The following is a 16296-nucleotide window of genomic DNA, read 5'->3' as shown; positions in this document are numbered from 1 at the left end:
ATCATGACACACATAGTGAGTGCATTACCCCATTTTGATCCAATTCCATTAGATACTTGTAAGTCTCTTGCAGCACTGGTTCATAAAATACAGTTTTTGGATACTCACCAAAATGAGCTAATTAATCAGAGAGGACCAAGACAAATTTCTCGCTGATGAATGGAGTATGTAATTTAACAAAATGAGGTAAATGGTGTAAAAACAGTGTTATAAAATGCCCAGATTCATGGTGAGTGTTTTTTCCACAAGATTTTTAGACTGTTGCTTTTACCCTCAGAGAATGTTACCCCTCACTGTTTCCCCTTGAAGAGAAGAAGGTTCACATCAAAGCAATATTCAAGGATGCAGGTCATCATGAACATGAAAGGTTTGTCACTTTTGCCATGGCTATCTCAGAGGAGATGAAACCTCAGCTTCAGCTGGCAGAAAAGGGCACAGGAACTTTTGACATCAGGGATTAGGTAAGGGGTTAAGTCTCCTTTAACACCCACAGTATCCCTCTGACCAAGGTAAAGAGAGCAGGTACACTGGAGAGGTGTCATCCCACAGCCTTGTGAAAATGTCTGTGTAATTCACCCCACTCCTTTTTCCCCCCAGTGACATGGACATTGAGTGCATGGGATTGAAATTCCATTTTGGTGTTCCAGACATCAGGAAATAGTTGTCTGTCAGAAAAGGGGTTCCACTGTCCATAGCTGGAAAGGTGTTTGGTTGCTAGCTAAGTTTTCCTTTCAGGATTCCCATGAGGTCCCAAGCTAATACTTGGGTAGGGATACCCCTGTTGTTACACATGAAGCTAAAGCAAGCAAACATAATGCCTTTCCCACAACTTCTAAACTTCCTTGGAAAGAAAGAATAAATCAATGTGAGACTTTTAAAAAAGGGATGAAAATAATCACTCTTGATGGCAGAGTATTAATTATAACTTTGTGTGGGTGAAGTTAAAAGCCTGTCTTATGTGTGAATTGGGCGTTTTTTCTCCACGAAAGTGTAAGTGTGTCTGTGTACACAGTCCTATGAACACCCGAACGAGCAGGTCCACGGCTGTGCTATGGATTTGTGTCCTGTGATAGCCGGTCAGATGCCAGCATCAACCTCGTGGTTGTGTAGCCATCACACGGCTCTTCCACACGACTCCAATTGTTCCTTCCCTGGTTAGGAATTGTCCCTCTTTTTATCTTCACGAAACACATAATTTTGGGACCCTCTGTGCCACAGACTTGCAGTGAGGCTGAGAAGGGCCAAAGGAGATTCAGGGCTCCCGACGGGGTCCACATTTCTGGGCAGAGCAGGGGGGTGCTGGCTGGCTGCGGGTGACCTGGGCTGCGGGGCTGGCTGTGCCAGGGCCAGTGACCAAACAGGGCTGGCACGGCCCCGTGGCTCGCAGGCTCCGCACTCACGGCCCGCGGATTCGGAGCGTGAAAAGAAGCGGGGAGGGCGCGACAGTGGGAGAGAATCGCCCGTTCGTGTTTCAGCGGGCATCCCTCGGTGTGGCATCGCCTCCAGTCGGAAGCGCATCCCCGGGATCCGCGCTCGGAGCGCGCTGTGCCCGCGCCGCGGAGCCGGGGCTGCCGGCGGGGCGCTCCCGGTGCGGGGCAGCCGGTCCCGGGCAGCCGCTGCCGGGGTGCGCTCACTCCTCTCGCCGTTGAGGCTCCCCGGCCGCGGGCGGGGCCGCGTGGGGACACCCCACAACTTCACCCGAAGTTTTCTCGCCGCCTCGTCCCCGTTCGGGGAGGGCACGGCGAGGACGAGATCCTGCAGCCTCCCGGCGCGGCTCCTCGCTGCCCACCGGGGCACAACCCGCCCACGGCCGGCCCGGGCCCGGGGCGGGGAGCGGAGGGGAGCGGAGGGCCCCGGGGCGCGCCCACCGCCCCGCCCCGCCCGCCGCCCCCGCGCTGCCGCCTGGCAGGGCGGCGGGTGCCGCGGGAGCTGCTCGGTGCCGCCGCCGCCCGGGAGGGAGGTTATGTAAGGGGGGAGGGAGGCGGCGGGAGGAGGAGCAGGACGGCTCTCGCCGCCGTGCAGCCGCCGTGCAGCCGCAGCCAGCCGGGGCCGGGGCGGCCGCATGTGCGAAGTGGGGACGCGGCCGCCGCTGGCCGCCGAGCGCGGGGAGCCGCCCGGGGGTGCCGCCGCCGCCGCCGAGAGGTGCCGAGACATGGGGTGAGTCCGCCGGGCCCCGGCCCCGCGTGGGCACCGCGTCCCGCCCCGGCCCCGCCGCAGGTGCGGAGCGGGGAGAGCGCTGCCGCCCCGGAGCGCTCCCCAGAAGCGGCGTTTTATAACGTGATTAATCATTGACGCCCGCTCGGGAGCGGGCTCCCGACCGAGCCGCCGGCGGAGCGGGCACACCGGCGGCAAAATCCCCGCTGGAATGAGCGGGGAGGAGCTCGGGGTGCCGCGGAGCGGGGGCTGGTGCGGGGCCGGGGGTCCGGTCCCTGGCCGAGCGGCTGCGGGATGTGCAGCGAGTTCATTGTCAGATGTTCCACGCGCTGGTTCAGCGAGAGCTCTGGCTGCTGGAGGCACACTGTAAACTTGCCTGAATTGTGCCAGCTGGTCCCTAATTTGTGGAAATATTTTTCCCTTTTTAAATTTTTTTAGCATGCCAGAAGTCTCTGACCACATGTGATGACCTCTTGGAGAATTCAGCTTGGTCTTTCCAAAAATTAGTCCTGTGTTTTTGCTATCCTCTAACTTACATGAGGGGACAAAAGCCAAATGCTGGCATTTGGGCAATTTGTGAATTAAATATCAGGGAACGGAGGTTGAGGTTATGCCTTTGGCTTGAACTATATATAGATTTGAGATCCTCTCGACCAGAATGTCTTGGGGGATTCCAAACCCACACATTTAATTTACTTTATTTTTATCCTATTATGTTCTCTTATACCTTTTCCTTGTCTCTCCTCACCCTCCTGTGGTAAGGAACTGTTCCTCAGTTTCTGAGCTTCCTCTGCTGCTTTCAAGTATCCAAATTCCTGCTATAGATTTGCTGATTGTTGTCAAAGAGATATAGTTTGAGAGTATATGGATAAATAATGAATTAAAGTGACGTGCACGTGTCCGAATTTGATACTCAGGAGTACTGAATAGAAGTACAGGGACAGAGGGAGAAACAGGATCCAAGTGAGTATCTTCCCATGTTTCTCCTCAGGATTAGAGGGGGCTCATCTGCTTCTTAATTGTGTAGAGTTTCACTGGAAAATAAAAGAGAAACTGTCCTTGGGGTTGGAGAAAGAAGTATTGAAACCCGTCTGGAGCAGCACTGCAGAGTCCAGGATGGTCAGAAACATCCATCCATGGGAAACTTGCCTCTGCCACTACCTGCGTGTCTCTAAAGGCAAATGTTTCAGTTGCTGTCATTTTTAACCATTTCCATACTGGTAGCTGAGTTTAGCTGTGGCTTGGAGAGAACTGAGGGGAAGGTCACAGCGGTCCCCCACCCTTTCTGTCAGTCATTTGTAGTTCTGGGCTCCTTGTGGTCCTGCTCTGCCTCCAGAGCTGTTCAAGCTGTGAAGGACTTTGGCTGCAAAGGCTTTTGAGAGCTCTGCTTCTGCTCTTGTCTGTGCTGCTACATGCAGTGTCAGATCATGCAGACTTGTACAGGGAGCAGAAATGTTCACCAGTCTACTTCAATACCCTGATTTAATGTGTTTCTCAGTCATTGCAGTCTTACGCTGGTGCACGTGAGATCAAGCTCCCAGTGTCGTTCATTCCCCAGGTTTCAGCGTGGGTTGTACCTTCTCTGGCACTCTGTAAAAAGTTCAGATAAGGTGTTTGGTGAATATGCATTTTTCCTGTGTGTCACATCATTGTCTTGCCATTCACCTTTCTGATCCAGAGAACTTGGAAGCACGTTTGTGATAGCATTACTGCAATTGGGGCTTAGCACACATGACACAGGAGCACCTCCCAGTTTTCTTCCGGTTCCATCTGTGCTGCAAATCCTTCACCTCTGCATGCTACAGCTTTTCCTTCTGTGAAATGTGCACCTCTATACTCACGTGTCTTTGTGAAGCAGGTTGTGGTTAGAACACAGAGCTCAGCCGTTCTTACTTGGACGAATGTATTTTGGCCCAGGCATTCCAGTGGGATTTGCTTCCTGGGCACATTTTAGTGTCACATATGGGGCATGTACTCATAGAAATTGTGACAATAACTTGATTCTTAGTTTTTAAAGTATCTTTTCTTCTGCTTCCTTTTTTCTTTTTCCTGGGGGTGACCATTGCTAATGATTCATTTAAATGCTGCCTATGGATCTGGCAGTGACTGATGGTGCTATGAAACCTGATACAGCTACTTGAGCTTAGCAAAGCAAAGCTATTTAAATTGCTTATTAGCTGTGAGCTGAGCTATTTGAACTGTTGGTTTAGTTCAACTTACTAGGCAGCAAGGTAGTGTCAAGTTTTACCAAAGCAGTTCACATGTTTTAAAAAAATCCTAATGCCTGTAATACAGGGGATATGAAAACAACATTGTAAAAAAGGGACCAGAAAAAAAAATCTGCTCCAGTGTCCATAAAATCAATGTGAAAGTTGCTGCTGACTGAAAACCACTGTATTTTGGTCAAGCCACTGTTAAGAATCTCACTGGACAAATGTCTGTTTTAATGGGAATGAATCTTTTCCCTAATCACTTCTTTCTTCTACCCAGCATATCTGATAGCTGTTACCTCAATGCTCTCAGAGCTTAAACTTCAGCTATTTGAAAACCACAATGTAACACATATCCAGCTGTAGAAATCTGTGTCTGAAAACACCTCCTGCTTTGTCTCTTGCTGTTGCAAGCCAAGGGCTGACACAATCAAGGAAGTGTCTCTGATGTTAGAGGGCTGTACCTACTCATCTAATAACTGTGGTCTGACTCAGTGTGACCTCAGTTTAAGCAGTCCAAGTTAAATTTACAGTTATAAGGATGCTTGAGGTTTTGGTATTAGCTGATTTAAGTTGTTGATGGATAGCTGTTTCATCTGTGCCTAAATTCTTTTATTATTTTCATTGCTTTAGTATCTTTGTATTTCCTTATCTATCCATTACAAATAATTTCTGTTATGAGGTGTGTGACAAGTATCCAGTTTGGATTAGACCTGTAAATCTCTTCACTGCTGAAGCTGTTATTTATACTATCTATTGGATTAAAACTCAATCAATTTAAATACCCTCAGGCATTAAAATTGTATTTTAATTCTGTTTTATAAGTCATATCAAAATAACAATCAGGCCTCTGAGTGTTAGAAATTATTGCAGAAAGCTGCACAGCCATGTAGAAGTGTGTGCTATACAGGTTAATGTGTATGTTGTGATATAGATTATAATGTTATGAGCTAGCTCACAGCACACCTTTCTTTTGGCTGACATGATATGTCTTCTCTTTGCTGCTTCCTCAGGGGCTAGTGGGGTAATTTAGTCCCCTCCAGCTGGGATCCATCCATACCTCTCCAGGTGAGCTTTGAGCCAAGCACCAGGAAGTTTGCAAAAGGCAAGTTTCCTAGCCTGGATCAGGCAATGAAGTAACCTCATCTTAAGGAGATTGATCTCTTGAACAAAACTCTGTTCCCCCTGTGATATATTCATGGAAAGGTAAATGGGGTTGTATTATGTTGGCCATGTGTGATGTTTTTATTATGCACTGACATTTAAGAGAGATCAGGAAAGTCTGCCTTTCTCTCCTCCCTTCTGCTGTCAGCAGTACTAATGTCCATTGGCCATGGCTTTATTTGGGGAGTAAAAGGCAAAAACTAATGTGAGGACGAGGAATAAAGGAGATAAACAAAGCAGAAGATGTGATGAAGCTCATGTCATGAAGACAGTAATTTTGGAGGGTGTTCACTTTCTGGTACCAGCAGTACTTTAGAAACCATGGTGATAAGCTTTGCCTGAGAAGCTCTGTGGCAGGGAATAGTGTTGTTGCAGAGGAAATTCACCTTGGCTTTTGTCCAGCTCTCACTGAAATCCATGGGAGTCTCTCGCTGGCTGCCTCCAAAGTTTGGCCAGGCCATCTGTGTAGGGAAGGGCAGACCCTGGGAGTGGCAGGCAGAGAAGGGCACCTGGCTGTCACTGCAGTCTGGGGTCCCTCAAAGCAGGGCTGGGACAAGAGTGTGCCTGAACGCAGCTGAGTTGGCGCTGTAAACTCGGGGACTTCTTTTGATATTTTAAGGTCAGCAGCTTCAGTTTGGTCCCCAGCATAGCTCAGGGGGGCAGATTATATCCAGTTTGTGGTGCTTTTGGTGTTGGAGAGGACTGAGGTCTGGTAGGTGCTGAGGCTGTTCATCTTGTGGTTTTCAAAGCAGCTGGCTGGGGGGGCTTGATTCTTCACAGCCTTGGTTCCTAACACAGCTATTTCCATTTTGGAAATGTGATGGATGTGATTCTGACTTGGAGAATACTGTGTCTGTGTACAAATACAGGTGTCTGTACAAAAATCAGTGGAAAAACCAGGTCCAGAGAACTTGGTGTTCTGGAGCAGTATTTGGGTTCACTGAAATGATGGGGAAACTCCATTGACCTCAATCATGTGTAGTCCCTTGCTTATGTTGAACTCATTTATGTAAGGTTAGAGAGGCAGGGAGCTTGGTAGGGCAGGTGGAAGAGGAAAAACAGAAAGACCAAATAGCTAGGTCCTTGTAACAATTCACGTGTGCTTAGAGTTTTGGTGTGGTTGGATTCAGGTGAGTGAACAAACCTGTTACAGTGTTTTGTCCAAGTGACTTCGCCTCTCACAACTATGTGAGGAGTTCATGGCACTGCAGACAGATGCACATAACTGAATTTATAATGTCTGCTACAGATAAGTTCACCAAATTATGAGAGGAGAAATCTGCCTGTACCACAATTAGTTGGAGCATTCTGCTGCAAATTTCTCAGGCATTTTGCTCATGTAAGTGATGCAGTAGGAAGAGTGGACAGAAAGAAAACTTGATGCTGAGAGTCATCATAGTTAAGTTGTTTTCATCTGCTAGCCTAATTAATTACCACTGTTAATTTAATTATCACTTGAGAAAAATCTTATAAATAAAATATTCTCCACAAAGCTGGGATGTCCCTCAAGCCCTTCTTTCTATTTGAAAAGGGAATGGTGAGTAGGTCTCCTGATAACAAAGGCATAATTTGAAATGTTAAAAAGAATTATTTGATGTTCAGTTCCTTTAAACTGAATCTTTTTTAACTGATCCAGGATGTGATCAAGTATCTCAAACTGTTCAAACATATTCCCAGCATGATTAAACCAGACAGAGGACAGTGAGTTTGCTGAGAATCCAAGAGCAAGGGCATCAGCCTGGTTTTGCATCTAGAGTTCCTACTGCTGTGTATTCATTTTACTCATTCATTTGGCTCTGTTGTTCAGTGCCTAAGATAAATAGCCTCACCTATGAATATACACTTCGGGATGTGTAAGCATTTTAAATCAGCTGTTGGTTTTCCTGTTGACTTTGTGATAGGGTGTGTGCAGAGTGGGAAAGTCCTCATTCCTCAAGGTTGCTACATGGTCAAATCTCTGTCTGCTTTCACCTTGATTGCTCTCCTTCGCCTTTTGCACTCTGTGTGCTGCAAATACAGCGTGCGACTGCTTTATCCTGTGATTTGGCCATGCCTCTGTAGGATGTAAATGTGCTCAAAGGAACATATTTCAGATATGTTTCTCTGATAACTTGGCTGTACACTGTAAATAGCTGATGATTGTGTTCTTAAAGCTCAGAATGTGACAAGGGCACTGCCTTCAAACGAAGACAGTAAGTGTTTAAGCTTGAGCATTAAAGAAGCCCTTTTAATGGCAAGAGCAATTAGGCAGGGAATAGACAATTAGTATCTGGGGAGGTTGCTGCTGCGCCACAGGCACGCAGCACCCAGCACAGGTTAGGGCTGCTGTGAGTAGGGCTTGTGTAATACACACGCATGCAAAATGTACCAGATGAGATTGGATGATGCAGTTGATCTTTGATTGTATTTTTGGTGACACATCCTAGCTGCTCTCTGCCTGTTTGTAAGAGAAATCTGCCCGCTGCTGCCGGCTCGGGTGCTCTGTGCTGAGCTCATGTGTGACACGAGGAGCTGGCTGCTTACTCCTCATTGACGTAGCAACTATTAGAGGCTGTTGGACCCTCTGCATCACTTGGAATTGCTTCGTAATGGTAATTTTGCCACTGGGGTCAGGATTAAAATGAAGATAATATTTTAAATAATTGATGCTCGAGGCGTTTTTGGATTTGTTTAAAAAAAATGGATGTTGCTGGCTGACATCAGCAAGCGGGACAGCCTGCTTAATGACTCATAGGGGAGCAGGAGGCTCTGCTGTGTAGGTGTTCTAGGATTTGTGGGCTTCATGTATGAAGGCTAGCAAGAGCTTTAGCTGCAAAACAACAGTGGCTTTATCACGGAGCAGGAGTGTGCAGGTTTGAGACAGGGGAACGAGGGAAAAGAGGGTGATGGAGGTGTGAGCAGCAGTGAGTGCTGCTTACTGTGCAGACCTGTTCCCTTCAGTGCAGCATCCTCCTTTCCTGCCTCCTCCATGCACTGATCTGATTTTATTTATTTGACGTGATGTATCAAAATGCAAGATTGTAAAAATTCCTGAAGGGACAAATTGTTTCCTTTCCATCTGGAAGTTTCACTGCAGCCTACAGGATTTAGAAACTCTAACCCTTCTGTGATTCAGAAAGAAAATTTCTGTAGAAGTTGCACTTTTCTGCCTATGCATCAAGAGGCCTGGGAGAGCCCTCCAGAGCTGCCAGCGTTGTTCCCCATTAGCATTTTCATTATAATAATAATAATAATCCTGCAACTGCATTCTTATCAGGCAACGTTTAGTACCTCAGTGCAGCAAGACGGCAAAGGCCTCTGTGGAATACGTTTAAAAATATGTAGCCAGCTTGCAAAATATTTTTTCCTAAAGCTGCTTTTGCTTGTACTGAGGATCTTTCCTTGTGGAACTGTGAAATGGTGCTGTATGAGTGCTTACTGAATAAATACTTGTTGTTTGCTTAACACTTTGCAGGAGATTCTCCTCAGATATGGAACCACTGTATTTCTTGGGGGGAAAAAAGTACAGAATTTTAATCTTGCTTGGCTCTGAAAGGAAATCTTAATTTTATATGTGGAGGTGTAAGCATTTTATTTTTAGTATACAATTACTTATTGTTTCATCCCTGGAAGAAGGACAGTGTAGCCAGAGCTGGGGAGTATTCAGAGCTTTTCCTTTTGAAAGGTAATACTTCAAGATGTACAGTCTTCCCTCATATTAATTGTGTTGCAATGACTGACTCAAGTTCTTTGCTGTTGGTGAGGTGCTCTGTAATCTGTAACAGCAACACTTTGTTGTTGCCTTTGTTTCATTCCCTGGTTTTATCAGGCTTTTGTATTGCAGCTTCCCACTATGAATCTGTGGCACACATCTAAAATGTCTCTCTGCAGTTGTTTGTGGGAACATACAATGTTTTGTGATATTGAAAATGTTCAATAAGAGCATTTGAAAATAGGTGGAGAAGTTCTCTGAGATGAGAAATGCAGAATGTCCCCAGCCAGCACTCAGGGCTGTGCTGGGGCACTGAGCTGCTTGGAGGATGCGTGGGAAATGTGGGGAGAGTCTGACACCTTTTTATTGGTTATTTCACAGATGGTGGTGTCTAAAGATGAGGCAGGAGCTCTATCCTGGTGGGTAGTTCAGACACTGGTGCAAAGATGGCAACAGCAGAGTTGTCCCTGCGTCCCCCAACCACCCCAAATCCTACAAATCACATGGATGAGTTTGCATGAATTACAGATTTAAAACTTGTTCTATGCCTCCAAGTGGCAGATTTGGCTTGAAAAGTGCTGCTGATGATTGCCTTTGGAGGATCCTACCTTTTGGGATGGAGCAGTTTCTGGTGTGCAGGATGATGTGATGCCAGTCCTGAAGGTGATGTTGTCAGTCCCTATTAGCAGAACTTTCTCCCAGAGCTGTCAGTCTCTGTGGATTATTCTTCTGCTATGTTGCATGTCCTGATGTGGAACTGGGATTTCACAGCTTGGGAGCCACAAGGTGGTCAGTTTAATCTCCTTCCACCTTCATACAAAAGAGGAGGTCTAGCCACTTCACCCACTCTCTTTAACATAGTATATATGCAGTTCCCTTTTTTCACTTTTTATTTTCCTCTCTTAATGTTACATGTGTTGGGTCTGTATCTTGTGTGGTCTGTACATAGGATGTACCTAAGCACTGCCCTTCCAAGTAAAGTCTATTTCTTACACCCTCATGGGGTCCAAACCCTTGATAAAAAAAACCCAAAAGCTGAAATACTCCTCCCTAATTCACCAGGAGCTTTCTGCTCAGACAGGACAGAAAGTGGACAGTGCTTATGGGCAGAGTATACAGTAAGGGCACAACTGTTGCCCTTGGGTAAGGAGGAGATAAAAGTGTCTTTGTACTCAGTTCATGTTTAATTTGGTGACTGGCATAGCAGTCCCCTCTCCTCCAGCTGCAATTGGGACAAATTTATTCTTTTATGAAATAATAAAGGAGATGTAGTTGCCTAAAAGTTAACAGCACACAGGTGAATAAGAACTCTCTCTTTTCATTATATTTTATGTTTGACAGCTGTTTGTCACTTGCATAGTCCATTACAGGAGATAATTTTCTGTTGCCTGTTGTTTATAAAGGCATTCCTCATAAACTTGTATTTAAAGTGTCCTCTAAAAATGCTCATTCATAAAAACCTAATTTGGTTTATGGTCCTTTTCAAGAAGAACAGAAACTGGCTTGACTGAGAACAGGGATCTGTCACTTCACTACACCCACCCAAATTCAAGGGAATGGAGTTGAAAGCTTCAGTCTGTAATCTCAGTTACAATGAAACACAATAGCTGTGAAGCGAGGACCAGATCCCACGCTCCAGTGAGGAAATTGTTGGTTTAGGAGTTATTTGGGGTAGATGGGGAGGCTGCTCATCTCCCAGGCAGATCTAGAAGTGTTTCTGTGTCCATGTTTATCTGGGGAACTTTTCCCCTCTGTGCCTCTTTCACCTTCCTGTGTGCTTTGGAGCAGGGAAATGAGTATTTGTGCACAGTGTGAAATTCCACTTTGTCTTTTGAGAGCTCTGAAGGACAAATGATGTCTTTAAAGTTTCTGTGTAATCCTCCAAGACTTTCCCCAGACAGAAGGTTCTGAGCATGTGTTTTCTGAAACCTTCAAAATTGCACATTATGGGAGATGCATCAGCTTTCAAGGACGTGGTAGTGTGCAGCCTGATGCTCCTAGCAATCTCTCTCACCCTGTTTTTCCTCCCCAGATTTTTCTGTGGTTTTGGAGAGGGCTGTGGGGACAACTTCCTTCATTAGCTGGACCTAAGCCTGGGGTAAACACCTCTCCTGTGGCTGTGGTTACTTGCTTTTCCCTCTACAGGGAAGGTCTGTTCTGAATTTTTCAACCGCAGAGAAATAATCCTGCATGTGTATTGTTCAGATCTTTGCAAGAACTTTTCGATTGAGTTAGAAATTAGCATTTCAAATTCTATGGGGGAGAAGTTGCCAAAGTTTTTTATATTTTAAGCTTAGAGTTTGGAAAGGAATCAAAATATCTAATCCACTTTGCATTCTCTGCTTGGTCTTTCCTCCCTGCCTTATGAATTTGCATCCTTGTCCTTTGGAAGGAGAGCAATACTGTGCAACTCTATATGGCTTCTCTTGTGAAATACCAAAGTAATATTGCAGTGATCTCCAACACCCTTCCCAATAACTGCTAAATTAGCACAAGTGACATGAGGTTGTACTGGAAAGAGTTCATGCTCATCAGCTGCTTTGAAGGATGACCTCTGAATTATTGGCCAGAAGATAAAATAGACACGCAACCGCTGGGAATGATTTGGGACAGTTCAGTGATGTCTGTTATTCCATAAAAGAACAGATGATTTCCAGGAGTTAGGTGGTCCTTTGCACCTTGGAGTTAAGTTACTTTTCCCCTCTTCCTTTTCTTTTTCCATCTCCTTTTTGACACTTCTCCTTCCCCTGTTGTGATGTTGGAGCTGCTGCTGCTGCCTGGGGGGACAGCCTGGCCAGAGCCCAGGGTGGCAGCAGCTCCAGACCTGGGTCAGAGTTGGCTGGGAGGCACATGGAAAAACACAGGGCTAGTCTGTGCTGTCTAGGGAGAAATGGGCAACTGATCTGTTCTCTTGCTGCCTTTCAGGGGTAGTAAAGGCTTCCTTAAAACACCTGTATTTAGGGAGAGCTGCAAAAGAGGCCTTAAAAGTGAAATCGGTTTAATACTTTGGGTGCTAAAGTGTGAATGTGTGAAAAGCATAGTAAGAATTTCTCACCAGTTGGCACCTTGTCCTCAGTGGCTGAGCAAGTACTTGATCCATTCTGCATACCAACACCAGGCATTAATTTTAGATCACAGAGACTACGAAGAGTGCAGTTTCCAGCTCTTGACTTGCTGTTATTTTACTTACGGCAAATAGGGAAAACTGATACTTGAACTTTTTTCACCCCCAGCAAGGGAGGTGGTTATTTCCACTAGCAAGGACTTTCCTATCATGAAAGTGCATGCAAAACAAATTACTGCACAACACAAAACATTATTTTCAATCCTATTTTAAAACAAACAAATGTTCAGAATTTTTTTCTGAAAGTGAAGCAAAAAAATCATTTAACTTGTGTGATATGGGTTTATTATTCTAGCATAAACTTCTGTGGAGAGTTTGAGCTGATTTTGCACACATTTGTTTGGTATAACTGAGCAGTAACTCAGAGCAGAAGAGGAGCAGGTCTCCTGTGTGTGTTCTGCCGTTGTTCTGGAGGGTGAATTGGGTGCTGTGTCAATCTCAGGACGGGCTGTGTCAGCCGGGTGTGCTCCACGCGCGGTTGGGGAGCGCGGAGCCACGCGCTCGCTGCAGAGCTCTGCAATGGTTACAGCCTTGGCAGTGAGCAGGGTGAGCCTCTGGTCACTGTTCAGCTGGTTTGATCTGTTTCACAGGATTGCTGGGGCGTAGTTCTGTCCCCTCCCAGCTGATTTCTGTTTTGGGAGGAGGCGCGGAGGTAGCAAAATGCATTTAGTGCATGTATAGTCATGGAATGGTTTAGGTTGGAAGGCACTCTAAAAAGCATTTAGTTCTAACCTCTCTGTCATGGGCAGGGACAAGTTCCACTAGACAAGGTTTCTCAAAGCTTCATCCAACCTAGCCTTGAGCACTTTCAGGGATGGAGCAGCCACAACCTCTCTGGGCAATCTGTGCCAATGCCTCACCAACCTCACAGGGAATAATTTTTTTCCTATCTAATCTAAACTTGGCCTCTTTCAGTTTAAAGCTGTTCCCCCTTGTTCTTTCACTACATGTCCTTGTAAAAAATCCTTCTCTAGCTCTCCTGTAGCCCCTTTAGGCACTGGAAGGCTGAAAATCCAACTCTCCCAGCCTGTCTCTAGATGAGAGGTGCTCCATCCCTCTAATCATCTGTGTGTCCTCCTCTGGACTCACTCCAGCAGCTTTGTGTCCTTCTTACGCTGGGGGACACAGACCTGGATGCAGTAATCCAGGTGGGTCTCACGAGAGCAGGTCAGAGGGGGAGAATCACCTCCCTTGACCTGTTCTTGGGATGTAGCCCAGAATATGGTTGGCTTTTTGGGCTGCAGGTGCAAAGTGCTGAGTCAGTCCTACTCCAGAGATCCTGTGTTCAGGCTTTGGGCAGTCCTCCACTGGATTTCCAGCAGGAAGGGTTGGGTATACAGCTACCTTTAAAAGTAGGACAATAACTTCAGCATCTTTTCAACCAGAGAGAGGAGAAGAGAAGGAATGAGAAATACGAGGAAAAGGCAGTGCCAGTCTCAGTGCCGCCAGCTCCTAGGGCAGCCAGCAGAGAGTGGCACGAAGCAGGGGCCATGCAGAAGAGCTGAAACGAGGCAGGCTGTGCCCTGTGCTCACAAAGCCCTGAGCTCCAGCTGAGGGCCCAGCACGCAGCCGGCTCCATCAATAACCGCGATCCCCGCGGGCCCTGGAGCCTGCGCCGAGCCGGAATCCTGGGAGAGAGCCCAGCCCCAGCGTGCCCGCCCAGCCGAGCCCATTGGTCTTGTCTTTGTTCACAGAAAAATTATTTTAGATCATCTCCTCGTTTTAAACATTTGGTAAGTGTTAATATACTTTCAGCTCGGTGGAAATAATCACCATATGGCTGTAAGATCTGCCATCTGTCCAGAGACGCTGCAATACAATTAGTCCATGTAGTCCATTTATCAATCTATAAGTGACAATATTCACAGTCCTGGCAACTTGGGCTGCTGACAGAATCAGCACTTGCATAGGCCTACCTGTCTGCCCTTATTACATCAATATATAAATGAGATGGAAAAAATCCCATCATTCAGCTGTGTCCTTCACCCTTGACAGAAAGGAAAAAAGTCTGTAGTAGTGTAAATGAGACTGAGGAAATGGTCTGCCTTAATTTTTGTAGTACTAATTGGATTTTTTAATGTCTAGTAGACCTTAATTTCTTAAAGCAAAGCCAGATTTATGTGCAGTCTTTCAATCAAGAAATACCAGCAGGACAGAGTGTATCACAGGCAAAAAGAAAAATTATGTCCTCTCCTATTTTATTAATTTCCAAGACACAAAAAGCTAAATACTACAAATGTGAAGAAAGTCATTGTTAGCAGCATACAGGTAAGAATGTATTTCCAAAGTTTCTTATTTGACTTAAGGAAAACAAGGAGAGAGTTCTTTAGCAGAGTGAATATATTTTTTAAAAGGTCAAGGCCTTTTGGTTTTAAAGCTGTTAATGGTCTGACATTATAAGGGTTCTGACTTTTCACTGCTCCTGCCAATCTTTCCCCTGGCCTGTGTCCTAGCCTGGCCCCTCAGGACTGGCACCTCCTTAAAATTGGGGTTAGATTTGAAATAGCTAATGCATATCCAGAAAATAATTTGAATGTTTTACTTGGTTTTGCATATTACCCAAACTCATCTTGCATAATAAGTTTATAAAAGGCATGTGTGTTGTGTTTTGTTTATTCTACAAATTTTCAGCCAGCCCACACTAATTTTTGAGACTCTGCTGACAGGAAAATGTAATTTTTTTGGCATATTTGCTTTTAGCTGTAGTTGTGGAACCTGCATAGCTTGAAAAATGCTGATAGTTGAAACTAAATCCTTCCATACCCCACACTTTGTATAACCTGTACGTAACTCACAGTGTTGGAACCACTGACATGCAGGAATCAGAAGTGCCAAGGGAACAGGTCTATGGGGATCACAAATAGGTGGCTTTTGAGGTTCAGGAAGTTTTGGGATACGTTTCCCCCAATATTACCTGCAAATATGTACACTTTGCAGTGCTAGCAGGTTGTAGGGATTTAGTTTTGTGGGGTTTAGTGGCAAGGGAAGTGGTGTTTCTTTTTTTGTTTTGTTGCTCATGAATAACCTGTTGGTTAAGTTTTTCAGGTTAGTAGTTCTCTCTGAAACTCAGGAGACTGTCAGAGGATCCTCACTTTTGCACTGGGGCTGCTGACAGCTTTTTATACCAACAAATAATGTACATATCTGAGATCTGTACTGTAAATCTGACGGCTACAGATGGTGTTATATTTTTAAAGATCAAAGTGAATAAAGTTAGCTTCTAAATGTTTGAAATTTCCTTTGTATTTTTAACTTGAGGCAGAAGAAATGTGTCATTCTGTTATCTTATTGGCTACTAGGAAATACGCAGGTGCCAGGATCCGTGTCCCCCAGTCCCTGAGAGCTGCTGCCTGCGTGCAAGCAGCAACCAAGGCACTCTGCCTGTTGATTCTATTAGTCTATTAAAATCACCAGCAAACAGGAATCTGCTTCTTTTCCACTGTCTAATATAAACTGCATTGAGTGGGGACTGAGGCTGGCTTTAGCCATTCCTCTTTGTGCCCAGCACCTTGCCCTTGCCCAGCTGCAGCTGTGGGGACCCTGGCTGTGAGCACAGGGGCTGTGCTTCCACTGGAACCTCTCTTTCCTGTTTTTAATTCACTGCCTTTCTTCCTTTTGACCACATTTGGTGATTTTTGTCTTCTGGATCCAGAAGGAGGGTGGTAGGATGAAATCCATTTAAACATGGCAGTGCTGTTGCCAGCCTGGTGGTGCTCTCAGCAGAGACAAGTCAATACACGTGCTGAAAACCCAGTGTGGGCATTGCTTTGCATCTTTCTAATCTCTTACAGAGCAAATCGCTTATCCTTTAATTGCTTTTCATTTTTCCATCCCTCAGTTTCATTAAAGACATGCAGCCTTGTATGAAAGCATCTGTTGGTAGCCTTTCCCTTGCAGTCTCGTGGAGTGCTCAGGGCTGAGGGTGTTGTCACCCCAGGTGCTGTGGCAGTGTG

General features: G+C 45.7%; 1 protein-coding gene across 3 annotated transcripts in view; it reads left to right on the top strand.

The window, feature by feature from the left end:
• Positions 1-2001: 2001 nt before the first annotated feature.
• Positions 2002-16296, top strand: part of HOMER2 (homer scaffold protein 2) — a 59894-nt gene continuing 45599 nt past the window's right edge. For 2 of the 3 annotated variants that reach the window (XM_015639366.3, XM_015639365.3), the window contains exon 1: positions 2005-2157. In XM_015639366.3, coding sequence (XP_015494852.2) covers positions 2063-2157 — 95 coding nt within the window. In that variant the 5' untranslated portion in view covers positions 2005-2062. Of the gene's footprint in view, positions 2158-16296 lie in introns of all 3 variants that reach the window. The other variant, XM_015639362.3, reaches the window with a different exon arrangement.

Source organism: Parus major, chromosome 10, assembly GCF_001522545.3.
Source record: "Parus major isolate Abel chromosome 10, Parus_major1.1, whole genome shotgun sequence".
NCBI classification, from domain to species: Eukaryota; Metazoa; Chordata; class Aves; order Passeriformes; family Paridae; genus Parus; species Parus major.
Note: the sequence above shows the minus strand (reverse complement) of the source record. Positions and strands in the feature narration are given on the sequence as shown.